An 18871-nucleotide genomic window follows, 5' to 3' on the forward strand; every position below is an offset into this window, starting at 1 on the left:
TAGGCCCAACAGTTATGGGCTACAGAGATCAAGAATATGAGTTTGTTTGCTTTTTATCAACCAAACTCAATTGGGTTACTGCAGCTAAAATCACCTCTAACTACACAAGGCTTAATCCTATAATTTCCTTTTTCTTTTTTTTTTTAACAGCAATTGACTTAGCTTTTTATTTTGTTTTCCTTATCTTGAGCTCTCTCTCTCTCTCTCTCTCTTTTTTAATGGACATGTGCATCTCACTTAAATAAGATTCCGTTTCCACTGTTCATTCTTTTTTAGTAAAAAAATTTGCTTGATCAGTTGAATGAAGCTGTGTCAACCATAGAAGGAATATTTTCATTTGGGAACGTAATATGGCAAGCATTAGGCAAATTAAGATAGTACTGGTACAGTTTAGCTAATGCCATTCATCAGTTCAAACTCCATGATCAGTTTACCAAAATTAAAATATCTATCACTAAAAGGAAAGGTATATATATGATGATTATAGTAATGCAAAGAATATCATGTACAGGCTGCCAAACTAGCTATATTTGCCATGTTTGCCACATTATCTTAGATTGGGTATGACTGTTGACTAGGTCTATGAACAAGAATTTAAAACATTTGACCAAAAAGTTGGTAGGTAATATGCCTATTCACATTAGCATTAGACCACCACACCAATATTAAAATTAACATCTAGTTATCTTGATTCTCATTTTCATCATTATCTTAATTAATTCACCCAACGAGAACTTAAGATTGATTCCCACACACACTATAAACGCGTAAAAGAGATATGTTTAGCTTTTCCCTTTACACAAATAAATCAACTATCAGACTTTTGTTTGAGTTTGAGATTTGTTCATAACTGAGCAGCAATGTCAGTATTGGATAATGTCCTAAGGAAAGCAAAGGATGAGAACTCATTTAGAATGTTGGTTTGCAATGCCAAAAGCTAGGGGAGTGGGTAGCCAATTGGTAATGGTCCATGAACTGATCAGAATGGTCAATTCCCCTTTTTTGTTTTCTAGAAATGATTTGAAAACTCCTGCGTGGAATAATATAACTCAACAGATGCAGTGACAAGCACGTTGATAAGACAATATTGTGACATGGCAACTTTGTCAAGGATTCTCATTTATGTTCATTCCGGCTTTAACAGTGATACAGTTAAAACCCATCTTCCAGGACTAGGAGTGACATGCAAATCTAAATAAAAATTCCAACTGTCAACTATATTTTGCTATCTTCTTCAACTGCATCAGCCTGCATTTAAATCCACAGATAAAGGGGAAATGCCATTAGTTTTTGGTTCCTTTTAGTTGGAATCCTGCATGATTCTTGAACCAGAAGAGTTACAAGTTATTTTGGTGGTTGACAAAAGACGAATATAATATATGAGGCTAGCTTTAGGGGGACATGCAAAATAGCTAGGTTGAAATTGCTTTCGGTTGCTTTTTTTTTTTTTAATTTGAAAAAATTTAATCCTACTGAAATGTGCATGTATATTGCAATAACAGAGATAAGATAGTCGTAAGCTTACACTTTTTTCTTCTCCAATTCCATATTTGAGGTACGAAGTAATAATGACATTATAGAAGAGAAGGAAAATCCTTCTAGATAGACTAGATTAAGGAAGATTTAGTAGTTCACAATTTTTGACCTCCCATCACATGGAATATTGTAAGAAGAAAAACTGAAAAAGTGATTCAAAGATCATGGTCCCCTTTTTCTTTCTTACTTCTTTTTTGTACCATTGGAATTATTATTTCCCAATCTCCCCTCCTTGCTGTAAATCATGTTTCAGCAAGATTTCAAAACTTGTAGGATTCTCTGTTAAGAAATTCAATAAAAAAATAAGCTTGAAATCCAGACACTGTGCCAGCTCGGGGGGAATTTAGTTAAAAGTGCAAGACAAAAAGGTTATCCTCTTGCTTACAAATTTCAACCTTTGATGTAAGCCTATAATTAGTGAGTAATTAAGTTGGTTGACACATTTCAACTGTTAATTTTTCTACCTTGGTGCAAAGGGGCAGAGAGCAGTCAATAGTCATCTCAGTGTTGAGAAAAAAAGATCTCTTAAAGTAAAGTTCTTGCATTAACAAATATTTACTTGAACTTAAGGAACAAGGAAGCTTCACTTAAAGTTTATGGAGGCATTATAAATCACAAGACAATATTTCTATTTTATTTCATTTTGTTAATACTAGTTTATAAGGGCACTATTTGATAATAAATAAATAAATAAAAAGCTTAACAGCTGTTCCCAGCCCTGCATTAGTAATAATTTTGCTATCATGATCCATGAATATTGTCTAGCACAGGAATGATCCTTGTAGAGAAACATGCACTTACCAATTAAATAATATATTTAGCAAAAGCATTCCATAAGCTTAATATTTTGATATAATTACACACCAAATTATATATTTAGCATTACAAAAAATTTTAGAGAAATATATAACAAATTCAAACTATATTTCCAAGACTTAATCACAATGGAAGAAATATACTTCTGATGGCACACCCCAGTATGTAATCAAGGAAGAAACAAACACAAGAAAGGTGCAAAAACCTGATTAATTATGTTATTATAAGATAATTAACAAGCATAATAAATTCATAGTTAAAACAAAGAGAGAAAAAGCCTCATGGCTTCTGCTTCTGAGTATAGATATAGTCAATATGAGCAGCAAGAGTTCTTCTCATCAAACACTCTTCTTCTCCAACTCCTTCACAGCTATCTTCAACCGCCTCAGTATTCTCTGTCTCAACGCCCTATCAAAACCCCAAATCATCAATATGAGTTTAAGGGGAAAGAAAATGAAAAAGAAAAAGAAAGAAAAAGCTTAGTCAGAAATTCAACTAACCTCAGCTTGGGTTTTTGCAGTAGACTCGTTAGGGAAAGCTGGGCCAGAGCGGGCGGCAAAGGATAGAGTGGAAACGAGGAGGAGGGTTAGGATGAAAAGGGTGGCAAGTTTAGCCATGTCTTTGCTTCGCTATTTAGGTATTAAGGAAAAACTAAGAGATGATTAAGAATTTATGAAGATAAGAGAAGAGATAGGGAGAAGAGAGGGTAGTGGGTGGCAAATATATAGAGAAGGAAAAGGCTGAAAGAGACGAGCCAGGAAAGCGTGTGAACTCAAAGAGATAGAAAGGGAGGACTTCTGATAAATTTAGCCGATAAATCCTAGTAGGGAAACAAGAATGAAACAAAATTGGGTATTCTGGAAAGGAGAGAAAAAAATAAAAAAGGGGAGGCGGAATTAAAGTAGACTGTAGGAATGAAACTGAAAAAACCAACAGAAAAAAAAAATTGAAATGTTTTATATTTGCCAAAGCTCTGTTTTGGGCTTTGCTATTTATAGAATAACTTAGCCAACTTGCCTTGGTTGAAGAGGAGAGAGAGTGGAAAATCGGATTTGTTTGAACTTGGAATATAATACACGGGTAAAAGCAACCAATCAACGATGATTACTGTAGGACTGGGACTGCATTATTATTTTTATGTGGAGTAATGGAACATCTGTTTCATTCCTTGCGGTTGGACTAAGTACTATTTTGTACGGCTAGTGATTCTACTCGGTTAGATCTCAGCAAGTATTCTTTCTTTTATATATAAATATAATTTGAGGACAGAATATTGGAATTCGGCTTTTTGAGTGGAATGCATATATATGAAGTAATTCACAAAAACACAATAGAATGAAATGTTTTGTTCTTTTTCCAACACGATTTTATCTGTTTCACACCTTATGATACCTTTCCTTGCATGCAGGCCAAACAGAGTAACAAGCCCAACACAAAAAACGGAACAAGGTTAAGGTCCTTGGAATATTGTAACACAATCTCCCTTATAAAATTCCATGTACCAAAAAAAAAAAAAAGAAAAGGGAAATCACCTTAATAAATGGCTTACTCGAAAAGATTAAGATAATAAAAATGATTGAGTTGAACCACAAATGCCTGCTAATATTTAAACCAGACTGGACATATTCATTAGGAAAACAGGAGGCCTTTGTTGATTAATTCTGTGTGCCATTATATCTTAGAAACAATAATGAAAAGAAACGAGTTATGGGGTTTCGTTAGGAAGCAATACCGGCAACAAATTCCTTCCAATGCTGGCGTCCACAAGAGCAGGCAGGAAAAATCACAGACCTGTACTTGCAATTATACAGGCTACCTTGTGTGCTGACTTTTTTAAGCTCAAATATATTATTATTATTGTTATTATTTCCTTTCTCTCTATTTTCTCCGTGGATGGAATGTTCTTCTAATTTCCCAAGTTCGGTTGATAAATCAAAATCATTTGACATGCACCAACAATCTAGAAAACCCTAGAAATTAAGACAATCTAAAACAAAAGTTTTTCTCTCCCCGTACATTATGTCACGACATGTTAATGGTCTGAAAATCACCCTTTGCCTTTGAGAAAATTTGGCAAATCGAATCAATAAGTGCCATAATAACCGATAGGGTTTGAGGACTTTTAGCATATGTTCATTAATTAATGGGTGGCTATTGAATTTTGACTATTCCTTCACTCTTTTCACAAGTAAAATTTTCGTGTGGTCGGTACGTTGTAATTACCAAGCCTACAATCACCTCCATTGCTTTTCGGTGATTGAAAAGTATATGAAACAACGATTACGAAACTATAAGAAACAACATATGATATGATTTTTCATCTGAAATATATTGAAATAATTTAGATTGTAAATTGATGTCATTCTTGTGTAATCCATTTAATAGATGTCCATAGAATTTTCCCACCATGTGATTTATTTATAAACTTGTAGTCCATTACAAAAAGAGAAGAAAACAAATATAGAGGAAAACTAGTCAAAGACGTAAGATCAATAAAATTTTGATGTTTCACCCATTTTCATTTGTCTTAACCAACAAAGGTGCTGCATAAATTAAGCTTTGAGCTAACTTTAATGTCATCACATGCCTTAACAACTTCTGTCACAAGGGGCTAAGTGTTAGTAAGTACAAGTTGGTCGATTATTCAAAGATGCACAAAATTCCAAATGTTATAATATATTGTCGTTTTAATTATCAAAAGATATGTTAGTTAACTCTCGTGATGCTTTCCTCCTAGATTATCAATCTATGGAGGTTTGAAATGTTAGACTAAATAAAAACAACGAGAAAATTAAATCATAATGATTCTTTGGAGGCAAGCAAATGAACACATTTATACTAAAAATGAGATTAATTATATCAAAATGGTTGGTGTGTGTGTATTATATTATTAATGCAAGTCGGCTTCCAACATGGGGCAGCAGCTTATTCTGATGTATAACTCTGTATATATTCAGATCATACACTAATTCTGGTTTGACCAAAGAGATTGGGAGAAAAAAAAAAAAAGCCAAAAAGAGAAAGTAAACTAAAGGTGGGAGCAAGCATTCAAATAATGCAGCCGGAAAGGAAACGAGATCAGATGTCTGTGTGGCGATGGGCGATGAGCGATGGGTGTTTGCTTAATAGAAATCTGATACTTGATAATTAGTCAAAAGAACAACTTAAAGGCGTTTCTGTTAATAACCTTTCGGCAGGAAAAGGCGAGTAAAGACAAGCTGGATATTCCCTTGATTTATATTCTAACTTAAGATTCTTTCCTCCATCACATGATCAATCCCAGCTATTTCTATCAGAAACAAAGTCAATCTCCAAGAGCTTTCAATAAACAAAACGTTGTTGTTTTTGCAAGTTTACTGAACAAATTACTTCTTATTCGAATTGGCAGTTTATATATATATCCAGATACGGGAATTGCAAACCTATGCATGACGTATGTGTTACGTTTCATCCCGAATCAATCACTTGGGCATATTTTGGTGTATACTTCTGTAAGTCAAGAGGAGGAGATAATCTTGAGATGTTTTTTTTTCCTTTTGTTGTGTAAAATTGAGAAATGGCGACGGTGTCAAGCTTTAGACTTTGATTCTCTCATAGAGATCGGGAAAACAAGTACTGTACTATACTTAAATTGTTAAAGCTTTGATTATATGTTACTAATAATTACCCTAAACAGTAGAGTTTTATCTTTTGTGGCCTCTTATCCAATTATTTTAGAATTGGAAAGATGTCATCATATGTTTGCCTTAGTTTGTAGCTGCAGCAGGTAATCAAAGCATATGATTAGACATGAGCAGAGCAGAACACAAAATCAATTTCTATCAATGGGCATAGCATCTTACAGCTTTTTCCTTGTTCATGTTCCTGTTCCTGTAGTCCAATGGAAAAATGATGTTAAAACCATGTCTTGCGGCTTTTTACATCTAAGTTCGGTTTGTGTAATAAGCACGCTCAAAGATTTTGCTTCTCTCTGCCTTCAATTATTAGGCACAACAAAAACAAAAACAAAAAAAAAAAAAAAGAAAGAGAGAGAGAATAAAAAGGGTAAGGAGTTGCTTTCTCTTCACATGACAGTCGCATATATAAGACTGCTAGCAATGTTGTCTGTCTGGGCTCCATACTGTGAAGAAAAAAAAGAAATGGCCAATCAAAGTCAGCAAAACCAATCGATCCATATCCTTTGAGGCTCTAGAAGGACAGTAACGCTCTGGTCTTTCACAGTGAGAATCCATGACAAATTCCGTAGACTTTGTTCGTAGTCCGACTCCTTTGCTGCAAGACATTTTTGCAAAAGTTGCTAGTCACTAGCATATTGTATGAGTCCCCTGGATTTCTATGGATCCATGATTTCCTTATCTGACAATTCCGGCCAGGAAAACAAAAAACTAATCACAAAACGATGATGGCACCCATATTTCCTGCTAATTGTACGCATCGTGGGCTCCATGAGGGGAAAAAATAAAACGTATGGACCAACACAAATAATCAATGATCAAAATCTTTCTTTTTCTCTCTTTATGCAGAGAATTCTTTTCTTTTCTTTTTTATCAGAGTAAAGCAAGATCTTGACTACAACATGTTAACACAAGCAGGCATGGCTCCAAATGCACGAGACTTTAGGCTTTGCATTACATAAACAAAGGGAGAGGTTTTCTGTCCATATCCCATTTGCCATTCCTTTAAATCTTTGACATGTGTACTGTGTACATGAAGTTAACTAAGAAAAAAGAAGTATGAATCCGCATGCATGATTACGTCCGGTGAATGATTCAAACAAGATTTGCAAGTACTTGATGATCAGAGTTGAGTAAACAATTATAAACAAGGAGTTTCATATCACGAAAAAGATGAAAGATCTATTTCATATATTGGTGAGTTGCGTGGATCTTGTATCTCCTTTATGCAATTGTCGGTGGTAATAAAATGTATTCTTGTCTGTTTAGGGCATTAGCCGTTAGCCGTAGGGCAGCTGCAACCCAAAAACGATATATCCATGTATCTTAAACATGATAAAAAATATATGTCCATTAAAAAAAAATAGAGTCAGCAAAGCTTTTATAAAGCAAGTAATCAACATGCAATAATTTAGAAGAATGCTGCATGATTGAGGTTTGGATTGAAGACTGATGTGAACTTTACATCTAACGTAGTCAAAATTTAAAAAGAGTGTCATGTGTACTCTACGTTTGCAATATGAACATAGGGCTTCATATTTTTATGCCAAAGCTTTAGCTTCTCTTTTCTGCTTATGTTATTACTTCCTCTAATGAAAAGTGATAAAGACAAATGATAGCCATAAAGATCTTCAAGAATCAAAGCAAAATTCTATGTGGGGTTAATTTTGACATGAAATTCTTGTTAATTGAGACCCACCAAAATCAATGTGCACAAAATTTTAAACCGACTTTGAAGGACAGTACTATAGATATTGAACTGACATGTCTTACTTTGCCCTACCAGGCCTCCACGTTTCGACCACAAGTGTGAGAGCCTAACATGCATAGCCGCACTGGGTTTTTGTCGATGACTCACATCAAATCGAAAGCAGAGCACTGAGGATATCATTTGGCCATTAGTCAAACGCCATTTCAGTTCACTAAAATCAGTTATGGTGTAGCTTTGCAGCCAAAGCACGTCAGGTTGGAAAAGGAAAGAAAGGGAAATGTTGTTCTGTGTACTTGCTACATGTCAAAATATTGTTCACATGCCAACTCCATCTTTAAGCCATGATTTTGATGGTATATACGTGAAACAGGTAACTATTGCGAGCCAGCGAGAAAGTGATAGCAATTTAGGTCTCATTTATTGCTATATTGTAGTTGATTAGAAAGAAATTTAGTTAAATCAACGTAAAAAGCGAAAATTTTAGGGGTTATATAGCCTTTAGTGCGGGACTGGAGTTTATTTTGTGTTATGTATTCTCCTTTACTCACAAAGGGACAAAAATATAATAAAGATAAATGGTAACAAAATGAAAACTTATATAGAACTTTGGGTGCACAATGCACGCTGTAATTGTGGACCTAGGGTGAGGAATGAGGAACATGTTGGTGGCTGGTCTCAAGACATAGGACGACTAGATTTGAAGTAACCATGTACACCTCGAACTGGCCTAGGCGAACCCTACGCCCGGCCCATCACTGACAGACTGGGCCAGCCAATATGTAAAGGGATGTTGAACAGAAGGCCCATGCTCGATTGCATAGTTCTCTGAGTTCCCCCCTGAATAAGACTACACTAACTTTTTTTTTTATATATAAATAAGCATAAGTCTAAACAAGGTTGATTGTTACGCTTGAGAAAAATTAGACTCTAAAGCTTCAAACTCTTCTAACAGTTAGATAATAAGTATTAACAACCCTCCTGCATAAGAAAAGATACTAAGGTTATGATCAGAGCCAACAATATATACCTTTTGTTTATGGATTTGATCAACTTATGATAACTTATCTGTGCTGCATAGCTATGGCAGGCGGCCAACAAGTCTGACTGGTTTTTGGGTATAGCTTGAACTATAATTTTGGAGTTTGAAGTTGTCCTAATCTGACTTGAATTGTTATTTTTATATATCAAATCACTAATTTTACTTAATTATTCAAAAGTAGACTTAAAATTATTAATTAAATTAATATTTGCAGGCTTGGACAAACTCTTCGAGATTGTGAAGTCACCCATCACCGAACCCCAGCAAATGTAAAGGTCCAATTAAAGGTTATGTATAGTTATCAAGCATGTGGGTACGGTACACCTCCTTAGTTAATTTGTTGATTCTTAAACTAAGTTCTAGGCAAAGAATAAACACTCAGCTTATGGTATTGGATTCTAGTGTAAATGCATCAACTCAATCGGTAAGTTATACTTTCCCTGATTCTTATTTGTGTTCTTATTCCTTATAAAAAGAATGGTGCGAATCCTCTTTCTTTGTGAGTGCTTGAAAGTCCTTACTCCCAATAAATTCCAATCAAAACCATAAATTATTTTCTTTTGGGGGGCGGGGTGGTGAAATGTTATCCAATGAATGAAAAATCAATCAACATTAATTGCTTCGAAGAAAAGGGGATGATGATCATAATTAATCTCCTTGGTGCCATCAACCATTGCACAAGCAACATAATTAATTAGAGGATGTTGTTTTATTAATCTACCAAATTAAGTATAGCACTATTTATTTGTATGCATCACGTAATAATCCATGATAAATCAAGTTAACCAATCACATCCTTTCATAACTTTTTATTTTTAACATTAAGCTCCTATATCTATTGCATCGATATATAATAAACAAAACAAATCTCTCTACTATTATCATTTAAATAATGCAAGACATGCTATCATCATCAATTTGTGGTTGTGAAATATATTTTGGTATTATAATTGCGAAAGTTTGTAGAAGATAGTGACAGTACATGATATTTTCCACCTAATGCAACTAAATAAAACATAGTGATGAGTGATGACATTAATTTCTCACATAATCACCACCAATTTAAGATGATACAAAATTTTAGCCTTCAAAAAGATAATTAACATGCATGGAACATAATTATTTGACTTGTCTGATCAATTCGATATTCTTTTTCTCTTACAGTATTATTCAAGCCTCAAGATTGAATAGTATCACTATTACTTTCACAATTAATTAATAAACGAAATATGAACCGGCTATATATAAAGACATGTAATGTGTTAATTGTAATTGATAATAGTTTATTAATATTTTTGGTATAGAATATGCCATCCTTATACAAATTTTGATAGAACTCATCTTTAATCTCAAAATGTGTTCACATTTTGGGTTTTTTTTATTCAATCATTAAGAACTTGATTTCCATTTTTTTTTAGAGATTTTACATTTCTGACTGATGTGTGGACTGCTAGCTACCTTGCTAATCTTGGCAATATATTTCTGTGGTGAGTTTGACATTCTTGCATGATCCTCCCCTAGGTGTTATTGCACCATGTGTTTCCTCCTGGGTGATAACTTTGCTTGAGTTAATGCGGTTTTTAGTGTTGATCCGATTCCTTTATGTAAAAATGAATAAAAAAAAACCATCTAGAAGCAGGAGAATATTGTATTACTGTAGATAATTGTCCTTTCCTCTTGCTTTAGGTTTTATTCAAGTATCTTAGCCAAAGCAGCATTAGTGAGCATCACAATTAGGATTTCTTAATATCAAAGCAGTTAACTGGCCCCTTGATGATGATTAATTATGATGCTATTGTGAAAAAAGTAATGCAGTAGAGAATTTTTTTTCTTTTTGGCCCATTGGTTTCCTGCTAATATTCCACCATGCGCCCTTTTTAAGCATGGCTAGGCATTTGTCTACCAATTTTAATATCAATTCAAATGGATGCTTTTGTTTTTTCCAGGGCCAGGAGTTCGACCAACTGGAGCTATTGTAAAGGCAATCATGTCAGTCCAGCGATCAAGCCGCTAGGGATTCAGATTTCTACAAGCCAAAGCTGTGTTTCTGCCTGCAAAAAGGTGGATGGAGTTTCCGCGTGGCTCATGAATGGTGTTGCTGCAGCCTTCTTCATGTCCCTAGAGCGATGCTCTTGCATTCATATAGACACCAAAGATGATGCTGATGATAACCAATTACTTGCCCCTGATTCGCGAAGATGAGATTCTTCAGCAAGACGATCGAGGCAGAGCAAGAAATCCAGGAAAGAACTAGCAAGGTCGGAGAATAAATACCCTTAGATGTAAAGCCAGATGATTGGCCTAATTGTTTTCTTGTACATTATATGTGTCATGTATGACTATAGTCATGCAGCTCAAATGAAAATTTAATGTGTATAAGATGATATCTATCAAGAGAGATGAAATCACTACCTTATTTAATTATTAGAAAGCTAAATTTTATCTCTCATATTATGGATGAAATTTGACGAATTTTTAAACTATTTAAAAATTTGTGAAAAAAAACTGAATTGTCACCACAAAAATTCATATCCATTTATTTTGATTGACCACTTTGATCTAAGCCTCTATCGTTGTACTTATACTTGATGGAAATTTGAAGCTTTATGATATCAAGGGAAATGAAAGATCTTATCAATTTAAACAACTTGCTTTTTTTCCCCTAGTGATATATCTTTTTTAACTCAAATTGCTTTTGATTTTTTCATTTTCTCATTTATTTAACTTAAAATTGACTTGTTTTTATTGTTTGTGATCATGATTGAGCATACACAATTACTTTTGAAATTGGTAAAAGGCCTAACCAACCCACCATGTCTCATCCACAAAATTAAAAGATAATTGGAGGATCTTGAAATCTCAGCTATATATATATATATATATACACACACTTATGCATCTCTCTCTCATTGCACCCATTGATTAATTATGAGCTGATTTGTCTGCAACTTTAGTGCAGCTTTCTATTAGAGCAATCAAAATCTTAAAATGTGAAATCAAAAATCAGATTGCTCAAATTTAGGGATCCCCTGCCATAGGTCTCTTAAATGTATCTTCCTTGTACAATTAGTTTTATCCAAGTACAATTCCAAAAATAGATATAATAATGAATGTTACAGTGACCAATGATCATTGTAATTTTGTAGTCGGATAAAATCAATTAAAAATTAATAAAGTTAACCTGACTCTTTTTATCAACAGTAGAAAGTTGAAAAAGAAATGTTTAATTAGCAATGTTTATGTCATGTTGTTATAATGCTTTGAACTGTACTTGGCAGAGTTAAATTTTTAACAGCTTTCCCAAATCAAACCACTAGTCATTGTCTGAAAGGACAGGGCACCGTTTCCGATTCTTTTGACTTTAGATAAGCCTCTCTTTCCTTTTTCTTTTATTTTATTATGAGTCTACTGTATTTGCAATTCACTTGTTGCGTGTTAGATTGATTTTCTAATACGATCGAAGTCATGAGATAGGTGTTGCAGTAGTGGAGATCTAAAAGATTTAGCATTAGGATAAGAAAACCTTGGATATAAAGAAAATCTAATGAAGTTGAAATATGCAAATTCAAGCACTAAGTACATATATATGATTACGGGATAGGGATGGGTGAGGAGTGAGGACTTTAGGCGTTCGGGTCTTCTTGCCATCCCTAAGAACACCAGTCAGTGCAATGACAGCCACATAAAATCTGATTTCATGTTCAATTTCAAAATTTTGATCAACAGTTGATTATGGTTGACCTTGGTGCATTCCAAAAATTAACGAGGAAGATGTATTCTCTGTCAGATTGGCAAATGACCTTAGAATTGTTGGGGACGCCACTAAAATGCAGATGAAAGCACTCGTCCTTAAATTGATTTCTGAATTCTGTTAGTTGTCCAGCCAGAGAGCAAGTTTAGAATAAACAAACAGTCTCTCCCTCTCTCAATACTACTGTTCATGCAGTTTAAGTGGTAGTCCCACTAGTTATGATCAGTTAGAGAAATATATACTTTGGGGCAATCTTATTTTTCATGGAAGAGTCTGTACTCTGCTTCATTTATTTGAGAGATCAGATTTCTGGTTAGAAACATTGATAAAATATAGTTTTGAGTTTTGACCGTTTACGTTTCGAATCTTGAACATTTATTTTGATAATTACATATTCCAAGTAGAAAGTATGGTGCTCTGAGTAACACAAGCTCCGAGTAAAATTTTCCTTGGAATTCTTTTTTCAATGTAACACGTACATTTGGTCCAGTAGCAGGTAGATGGGTGGCTGTCGGCTACAGCCATAATGGTCCAATGCCTGACTACAAAGCTTTTTCTACAGTGAAAAGTGGTCCAAAACAAGCCTGGCTCTTCGATATTTATGAGAAGTGTTGAAAAAGGTTCTGGTTCACTTTCCCTTGGATGTGTCGTGCACATATAGTTTCCCATGTGAAGGATATGGTCAATGGCTGTCTTCTTCGTTCGGCCCCCGCCATTAAGACCCTAAGCTAAAGCAAAAGCTACCCTTGGAAACCACTTTCTTTTCTTCCTCTCGAATTACAGTATTATAACATTTAGGCCGCCCCCTTTAAGTTTCCATCCCCTTCCTCATCACTCCATTGGCAACCATGTTCCTCTTTTTCCAAATATATCTCAATTATTCATCCCACCGCTTGCATAGATACCCAATTCAGGAGACAGTTGGATTTATGCTACCAGACATTTAGATGAAACACCTTTGATTTTATCGAATCTTTCTGTCATAAAATAGGCAAATATATACATCATCTTTATTAAGGTGTCTTTAACAAGAAATGTGCAATCACTGAACACTCTTTGTCCCTCAGCCACTGCTTTTCTCCCACACCCAGGGGAAGTTAAGTAATTAAGTTCGCTGCTTTGTATAAGAAAAAACTAACTCCCGAAGAATATTCTTTCTAAAACTAAATTCAATAGAATATTTTTATCGAGTCATGCATTATAATATGCATGGAGGATATGTGAAAATGTTTTAAAAGTAGGTTACGTGTTGGTCTTTAGCAAATCAAACCAATTTCTCAAAGATTAAGTTACTGAAAGAGAAGTGTAAAGATTGGGCAGATAGAGAGGTTGGGAAAAGGGCCAAAAAAAAAAAAACCATTGGCGTCCTTTTGCCCATGTTTTGTGATTAGAGCAAAAGCTTTTGAATGTCGGCCTCGTGCTAACCATTTATTGAGCAAACATTAACAATGAGTTTTGTTTCTTGTTTCCTTTCTTTTTTTTTTCTCTATTAGTTTTCCTTTTTCAACTTCAATGATGATTCTAGTAAGAGCTATAGATTCCCTATGATTAATATTTGCCTAAATACACAAATAAATCTTTAAATTATATAAAAAATAAATTCAATCTTTATTTTTTTATTATATTCAAATAAATTTTTAAATTTCTATTTCAAATCAAATAAACTCTTATTCTTAACTATTGACTAACTTTCATTAATCGACGATACATGTAATACTTTTATATCATGTTATCCGTCACGTGACAAATGACGTGATGTTAAATATTATTAATTAAGATTTGTGTATTCACTTTTTTATTTATTTACTCAATTATAATCAACAATATTTAATGTTACATTATCTATTACGTAGCAAATAATATAATATAAAAGTACCACATATACAATTAATTAATGAAAGTTAATTAGCGATTAAGGAATGAGGTTTATTTGATCCGAAATAAAAGTTTATGGCTTATGTAAACGTAATAAAAAGATAGGGGTTGAATTGATTTTTTTGATATAGTTTAAGAATTTATTTGAGTATTTAATCTTAATATTTTAATTTCATTTTGTCTATAATATAATCACTGTATTAATGATGAAAGTAACGTTGGAAAACAATTAGGTAACATTGCTAACTCCAACAAATAATACTAACATTGCTCCAATAAGGAATAAAACAAAAAGAGACGGTTGTTGTTCTTCTTTCCAAATTTAACACACAAAACAATAGAATCATACTTGATACATAAAAAAACCTCTTAATTTTCTTTTTATTTAATGTTTATTGATCATAAATAAACTCACTGTTTACTTGAGTTAATTTCAAATGATAATTGAATATAATTATGTTAAATATCATGAAATTCGAAAGCCAAAACTCGAACTATTTTATTAATATTTAATCTTAAAACTGTTAGTTGTAAGTGACATATTATCCATAAATTTGTAAGTACCTTAGTCAATAAAATTTTAACCTTTCTTTTATTTTAGCTTGACTGGGAAAAAACGTCATTGATATTGATATCTAGTTTTAACACACTTTCAATTAATCAGAGACCGGTTTAGTGGTGATGAGGACCCCAATATTTTTATCATACCCGGTTCGACTATTCAGAGCCCTACCCGTACGCGTGGTTCCACGTCAGCATCCTCTCAAACTATTGGCTCCTCCCACGCTCCCCCTATCACACTCCGCCACGTTTACTCCATGGATCCCACACTAATTTGTTTCTTCATGATTAAGAAAAAAAAAATCAATCTTTTCAATGGACCCGTTGGCTTATGTCATACCCATTTTCCCCTTTTAAAAGTTTGCTAAACCCCACCATAGTGCCACCTGACTCAAAAGTTAATTTCTACACATATACGGTTTGCATACGTATTAATTTATATAATACGTTTGTTTTTATGGAAATGCCCTTACATTTGCATAATTCATGCAATCACGTGGAGCCCACAATACCCTCGAGTTTGTCCATAAATTTGAGCCCCCGACGCTGCATTTCTTCCCTTTTCCCCTCCTTCCTACCTTCTCCTTATATTTTTTGAAGCTTTTGGTCTGTCTTTCTTCCTTTTATATTTCATTTTTATTATCGTTGTTATTAAAGCCATGATGTCCACTGTTCCGGCCAATGTTTCCCCTGAGCCCATGCTCAGCAACGACCTATTTCCGGCTTTCGAAAGTGGCTTCACGCCGTGGGATTGCTCGGAACTTTTTTCCACGACCCTGTCAACAGGACCCGCGAGATCGGGCTCCGGTTCCGATGAGCCGAATCAAAATCAAACCAATTCGAACTCCGGTTCGGATGAACCAAACCAACTGGTTTCCATTATCGACGAACGTAAGAGAAGGCGCATGATATCGAACCGGGAATCAGCCAGGAGGTCACGGATGCGTAAACAGAAGCATTTAGAAAACTTAAGGAACCAGGTGAACCGGCTTAGAATCGAGAACCGCGAACTGACCAACCGTTTGAGGTTCGTCTTGTACCACTGTCACCGTGTAAGGACAGACAACGATCGGCTCCGGTCCGAATATAGTATGCTTCAACAAAAATTTTGGGACATTCGCCAAATTTTGCTATTCAAGCAACTGCAGCAGTTTTCATCTGCATGGCCATGCAATAACGTTACTGCCATGTCCGAACAAACCCCACCATTAATCACTTAAATATACTACATATATATTTAACTTACAATAATGGCATCATTAAAATTCTCTAATACGAGAACAAATTTAGTCCCTAGTTAGCTCTCTATTTCTCTTTCTCTCATCTCTTTCTGTAAATTAAACAAGGTGTCAGAGAAAGAAAAATGGTGGGGTTTTTTGCTTTTCGGGTGAATCCATATTTTTGCAAACAGGATGAAAAGGAAATGGTTGTTTTGAGAAACCAGAGCATTGTAGTGTAAAAAGAGTTAGTCATCAGTGTTTGGTTTTTTGTCAAAGTATTTTTGTTGTTTTCTTCTTGTTGTTTAATTGGCATTGAAAAGTTGTCAAGTTTTAGCTCTCCCACTTTACATTTATACTACAACTTGGGCCACTTGTAGTGCAAGAAGCAAATCATTGAAACTTACTTATAATAATCTGAATGCCAAAAGTCTCCCAGTTATCAAATGCTGTCCCGCTTTGATTTGGTACTCATAGAGACATGACAAATAATTTAAGTTTCCTTGGATGATTTTAATGACTCCATTGAGTTTGGAGAGACACGTATGAGAAAGTCTAGAACGCCCTTTGGGTGGATCACAACAATGATATTGTAACCCAAAATAATTGAAGGGTAATGCCGCCCTTGCAATTTGTGACTGTTGGCATAAAGTGGAACGGAAGATACCCAAATTAACAGTCAAGCAATGGTCTTATTCTTATAGCTTGGGGCCACCTAATTTCGAAGGAAGCGCTTGGCCAATCAGCATTTGACAAAAAGTTCATTTAAAAGGGGGCATTTCTTCCTAATTAAATCAAGAACCAGATAATAACAATAATAAAGTCAAAGAGAACTGCACTCCATCACAGACAGCGAATATCTTCTTTTTCGTACTTCAAAACAGAAAACTGCTCTCAACCCTTCTTTTCTTTCCCTGCTAGAATTGATTGGTTTTGGATTAAGTACACAGAAAATGGGAACTTTAGTGCGTAAATAATAAAGTGGTAAATGACTTTATTATACTTGAAAAAACAAACAAAAAATTGAGAGAAGAGGGGGCCACAAATTGTGGTCTTGGACGTAATCCAATCTGTTAATAACAAAAGAGGATGCTTTCGTCATTTCCAATTTAGATAATTACCCCTTCATCAGCAAAAGTATAGATACATTAATCTAATTTACTTAATTAATTCCCTCTAGCTTCTGTTTTTTCTTTTCTTTTTTAATGTCCAACTACATAGAGGAGCACACTACGTTATATTGCGCAATGGATATTCCCTGCATATTATTTTACTAAGATATACATATATGATAGATTTTGTTTTTTTCCTGCCTTTAATTAAACATGCACAATATCTCCCAATATCTTAATTAAAAGGAGTATGAAAAATACTGTAGGTAGTTAATTGCCCTCATCATGACGATATTAGCTAGGTAGTTAAGTTGCTCTTTGCTTGTATTATGATGATTACAGATATATGAATTATTTTTCTCTTTTGTTTTTGCTAGATAGTTTAGTTTTTGTCTTTTAGCAATACATTTGCTGAGAGCCAAAAATGCTAATTGAAAGTTGAATCTTAGAAACTCAATGTTCCTCTCACAGCATGGAAAAGGCTACACTCGTTATACACGTACCGGCTAGCAGCATTGGGAAAAGCTGGGAAGCACACCTGTGAATAGACCTAAGGTTAGCTGGGGCCAATGGTCCTTTCAAAACTAAAGGTTGAGTGGGTTGCGATCAGTGGGGTTAGGTACAGATTAGAACCCATATCGAATCACTTGAAAAGAAGCATGCTTGGGGTGTGAAAGGTGTCCAACCCTTGTCTCTCCCTTTCTTCACTAGCAAGTTATCAAGACCCCAAAACTTGGTTTTCAATGCTATACATATTATTTTTCCTTGGATGCCCACATCTAGAATTGTCACGCTTGTACATAATTTAACAAGAAAAATCAGCATGGATTCCTCTTGGTATGCCTTGTTAGTAGAGGACAGATTTTTATCACTTGATAGGAATGAAACTCGTGATTAGGATTTAGAACTAGAGTATATATTGGTACCATTTCTCATCTAATGGTTAGTATTAATTTTAGTAGCACTAATTTTACTATGGCCGGGGACTAATCATGAAGCCAAGCTAGCAAAATTTTGGGTTAATTAACAGCCCCTTCTTGTAATTAATTGGATAATACGAACTTTGATTTTTTCTTCGAACAGGTTATTTGTAAGCTTGATTTTGGTTTGATTCTTAGCTTTTCAAAGTCTTAAGTACTTCACTTCATTATTAAAGATATGGTTGAAGTGGAGAAGTACAAAAATTGCTTTCGTAATAAATGATGGTCCAGAATTTTTCACTGATTTCTGATATAAATGTTATCTCCTAACCCCCTAAAGTCCACTCAATGAATTGGGTTTCCTGACGACGTGGCCGGAATCTTTTGAAAGATTCCTCTGGGCTTATCGTAATACTACTTGGGATCACTTTTAAAGCATGGACATATGATAAAAATGCTGCTAATGTAAAGAGTAAAGGTTTTGGTCATCTTGTTACACCTAGGACTTCCTCAGAGCCTGGAACTTTCTTCTTCAGCCATCTGTTCATTATGTGATTTAATTATAGGCTAATAATGAGTCCCCTTGCCGTCCCCCGAGTTTCAGCGCTCAGAATAAGACCTTGAGTATGCTAAGTCGGTCAAGAATTTTAATTTCTTTC

At 34.5% G+C, this 18871-nt stretch overlaps 2 protein-coding genes across 2 annotated transcripts; one reads left to right on the top strand and one right to left on the bottom strand.

Moving 5' to 3' along the window:
* Positions 1 to 2548: 2548 nt before the first annotated feature.
* LOC18611322 (phytosulfokines 3-like) lies at positions 2549 to 3317 on the bottom strand. Its single transcript, XM_007047529.3, has 2 exons — positions 2853 to 3317; positions 2549 to 2760 (listed from the first exon to the last, which is right to left on the bottom strand). Exons 1-2 carry the CDS (start codon positions 2967 to 2969, stop codon positions 2632 to 2634), a joined length of 246 nt encoding a protein of 81 aa, XP_007047591.2. The 5' UTR covers positions 2970 to 3317; the 3' UTR covers positions 2549 to 2631.
* Positions 3318 to 15589: 12272 nt separating this feature from the next.
* LOC18611325 (uncharacterized) lies at positions 15590 to 16510 on the top strand. The gene has a single exon (XM_007047532.3). It carries the CDS (start codon positions 15623 to 15625, stop codon positions 16181 to 16183), a length of 561 nt encoding a protein of 186 aa, XP_007047594.1. The 5' UTR covers positions 15590 to 15622; the 3' UTR covers positions 16184 to 16510.
* The last annotated feature ends 2361 nt before the right edge of the window (positions 16511 to 18871 follow it).

This window comes from Theobroma cacao, chromosome 1 (genome assembly GCF_053813885.1).
Source record: "Theobroma cacao isolate CCN51 chromosome 1, ASM5381388v1, whole genome shotgun sequence".
NCBI classification, from domain to species: domain Eukaryota; kingdom Viridiplantae; phylum Streptophyta; class Magnoliopsida; order Malvales; family Malvaceae; genus Theobroma; species Theobroma cacao.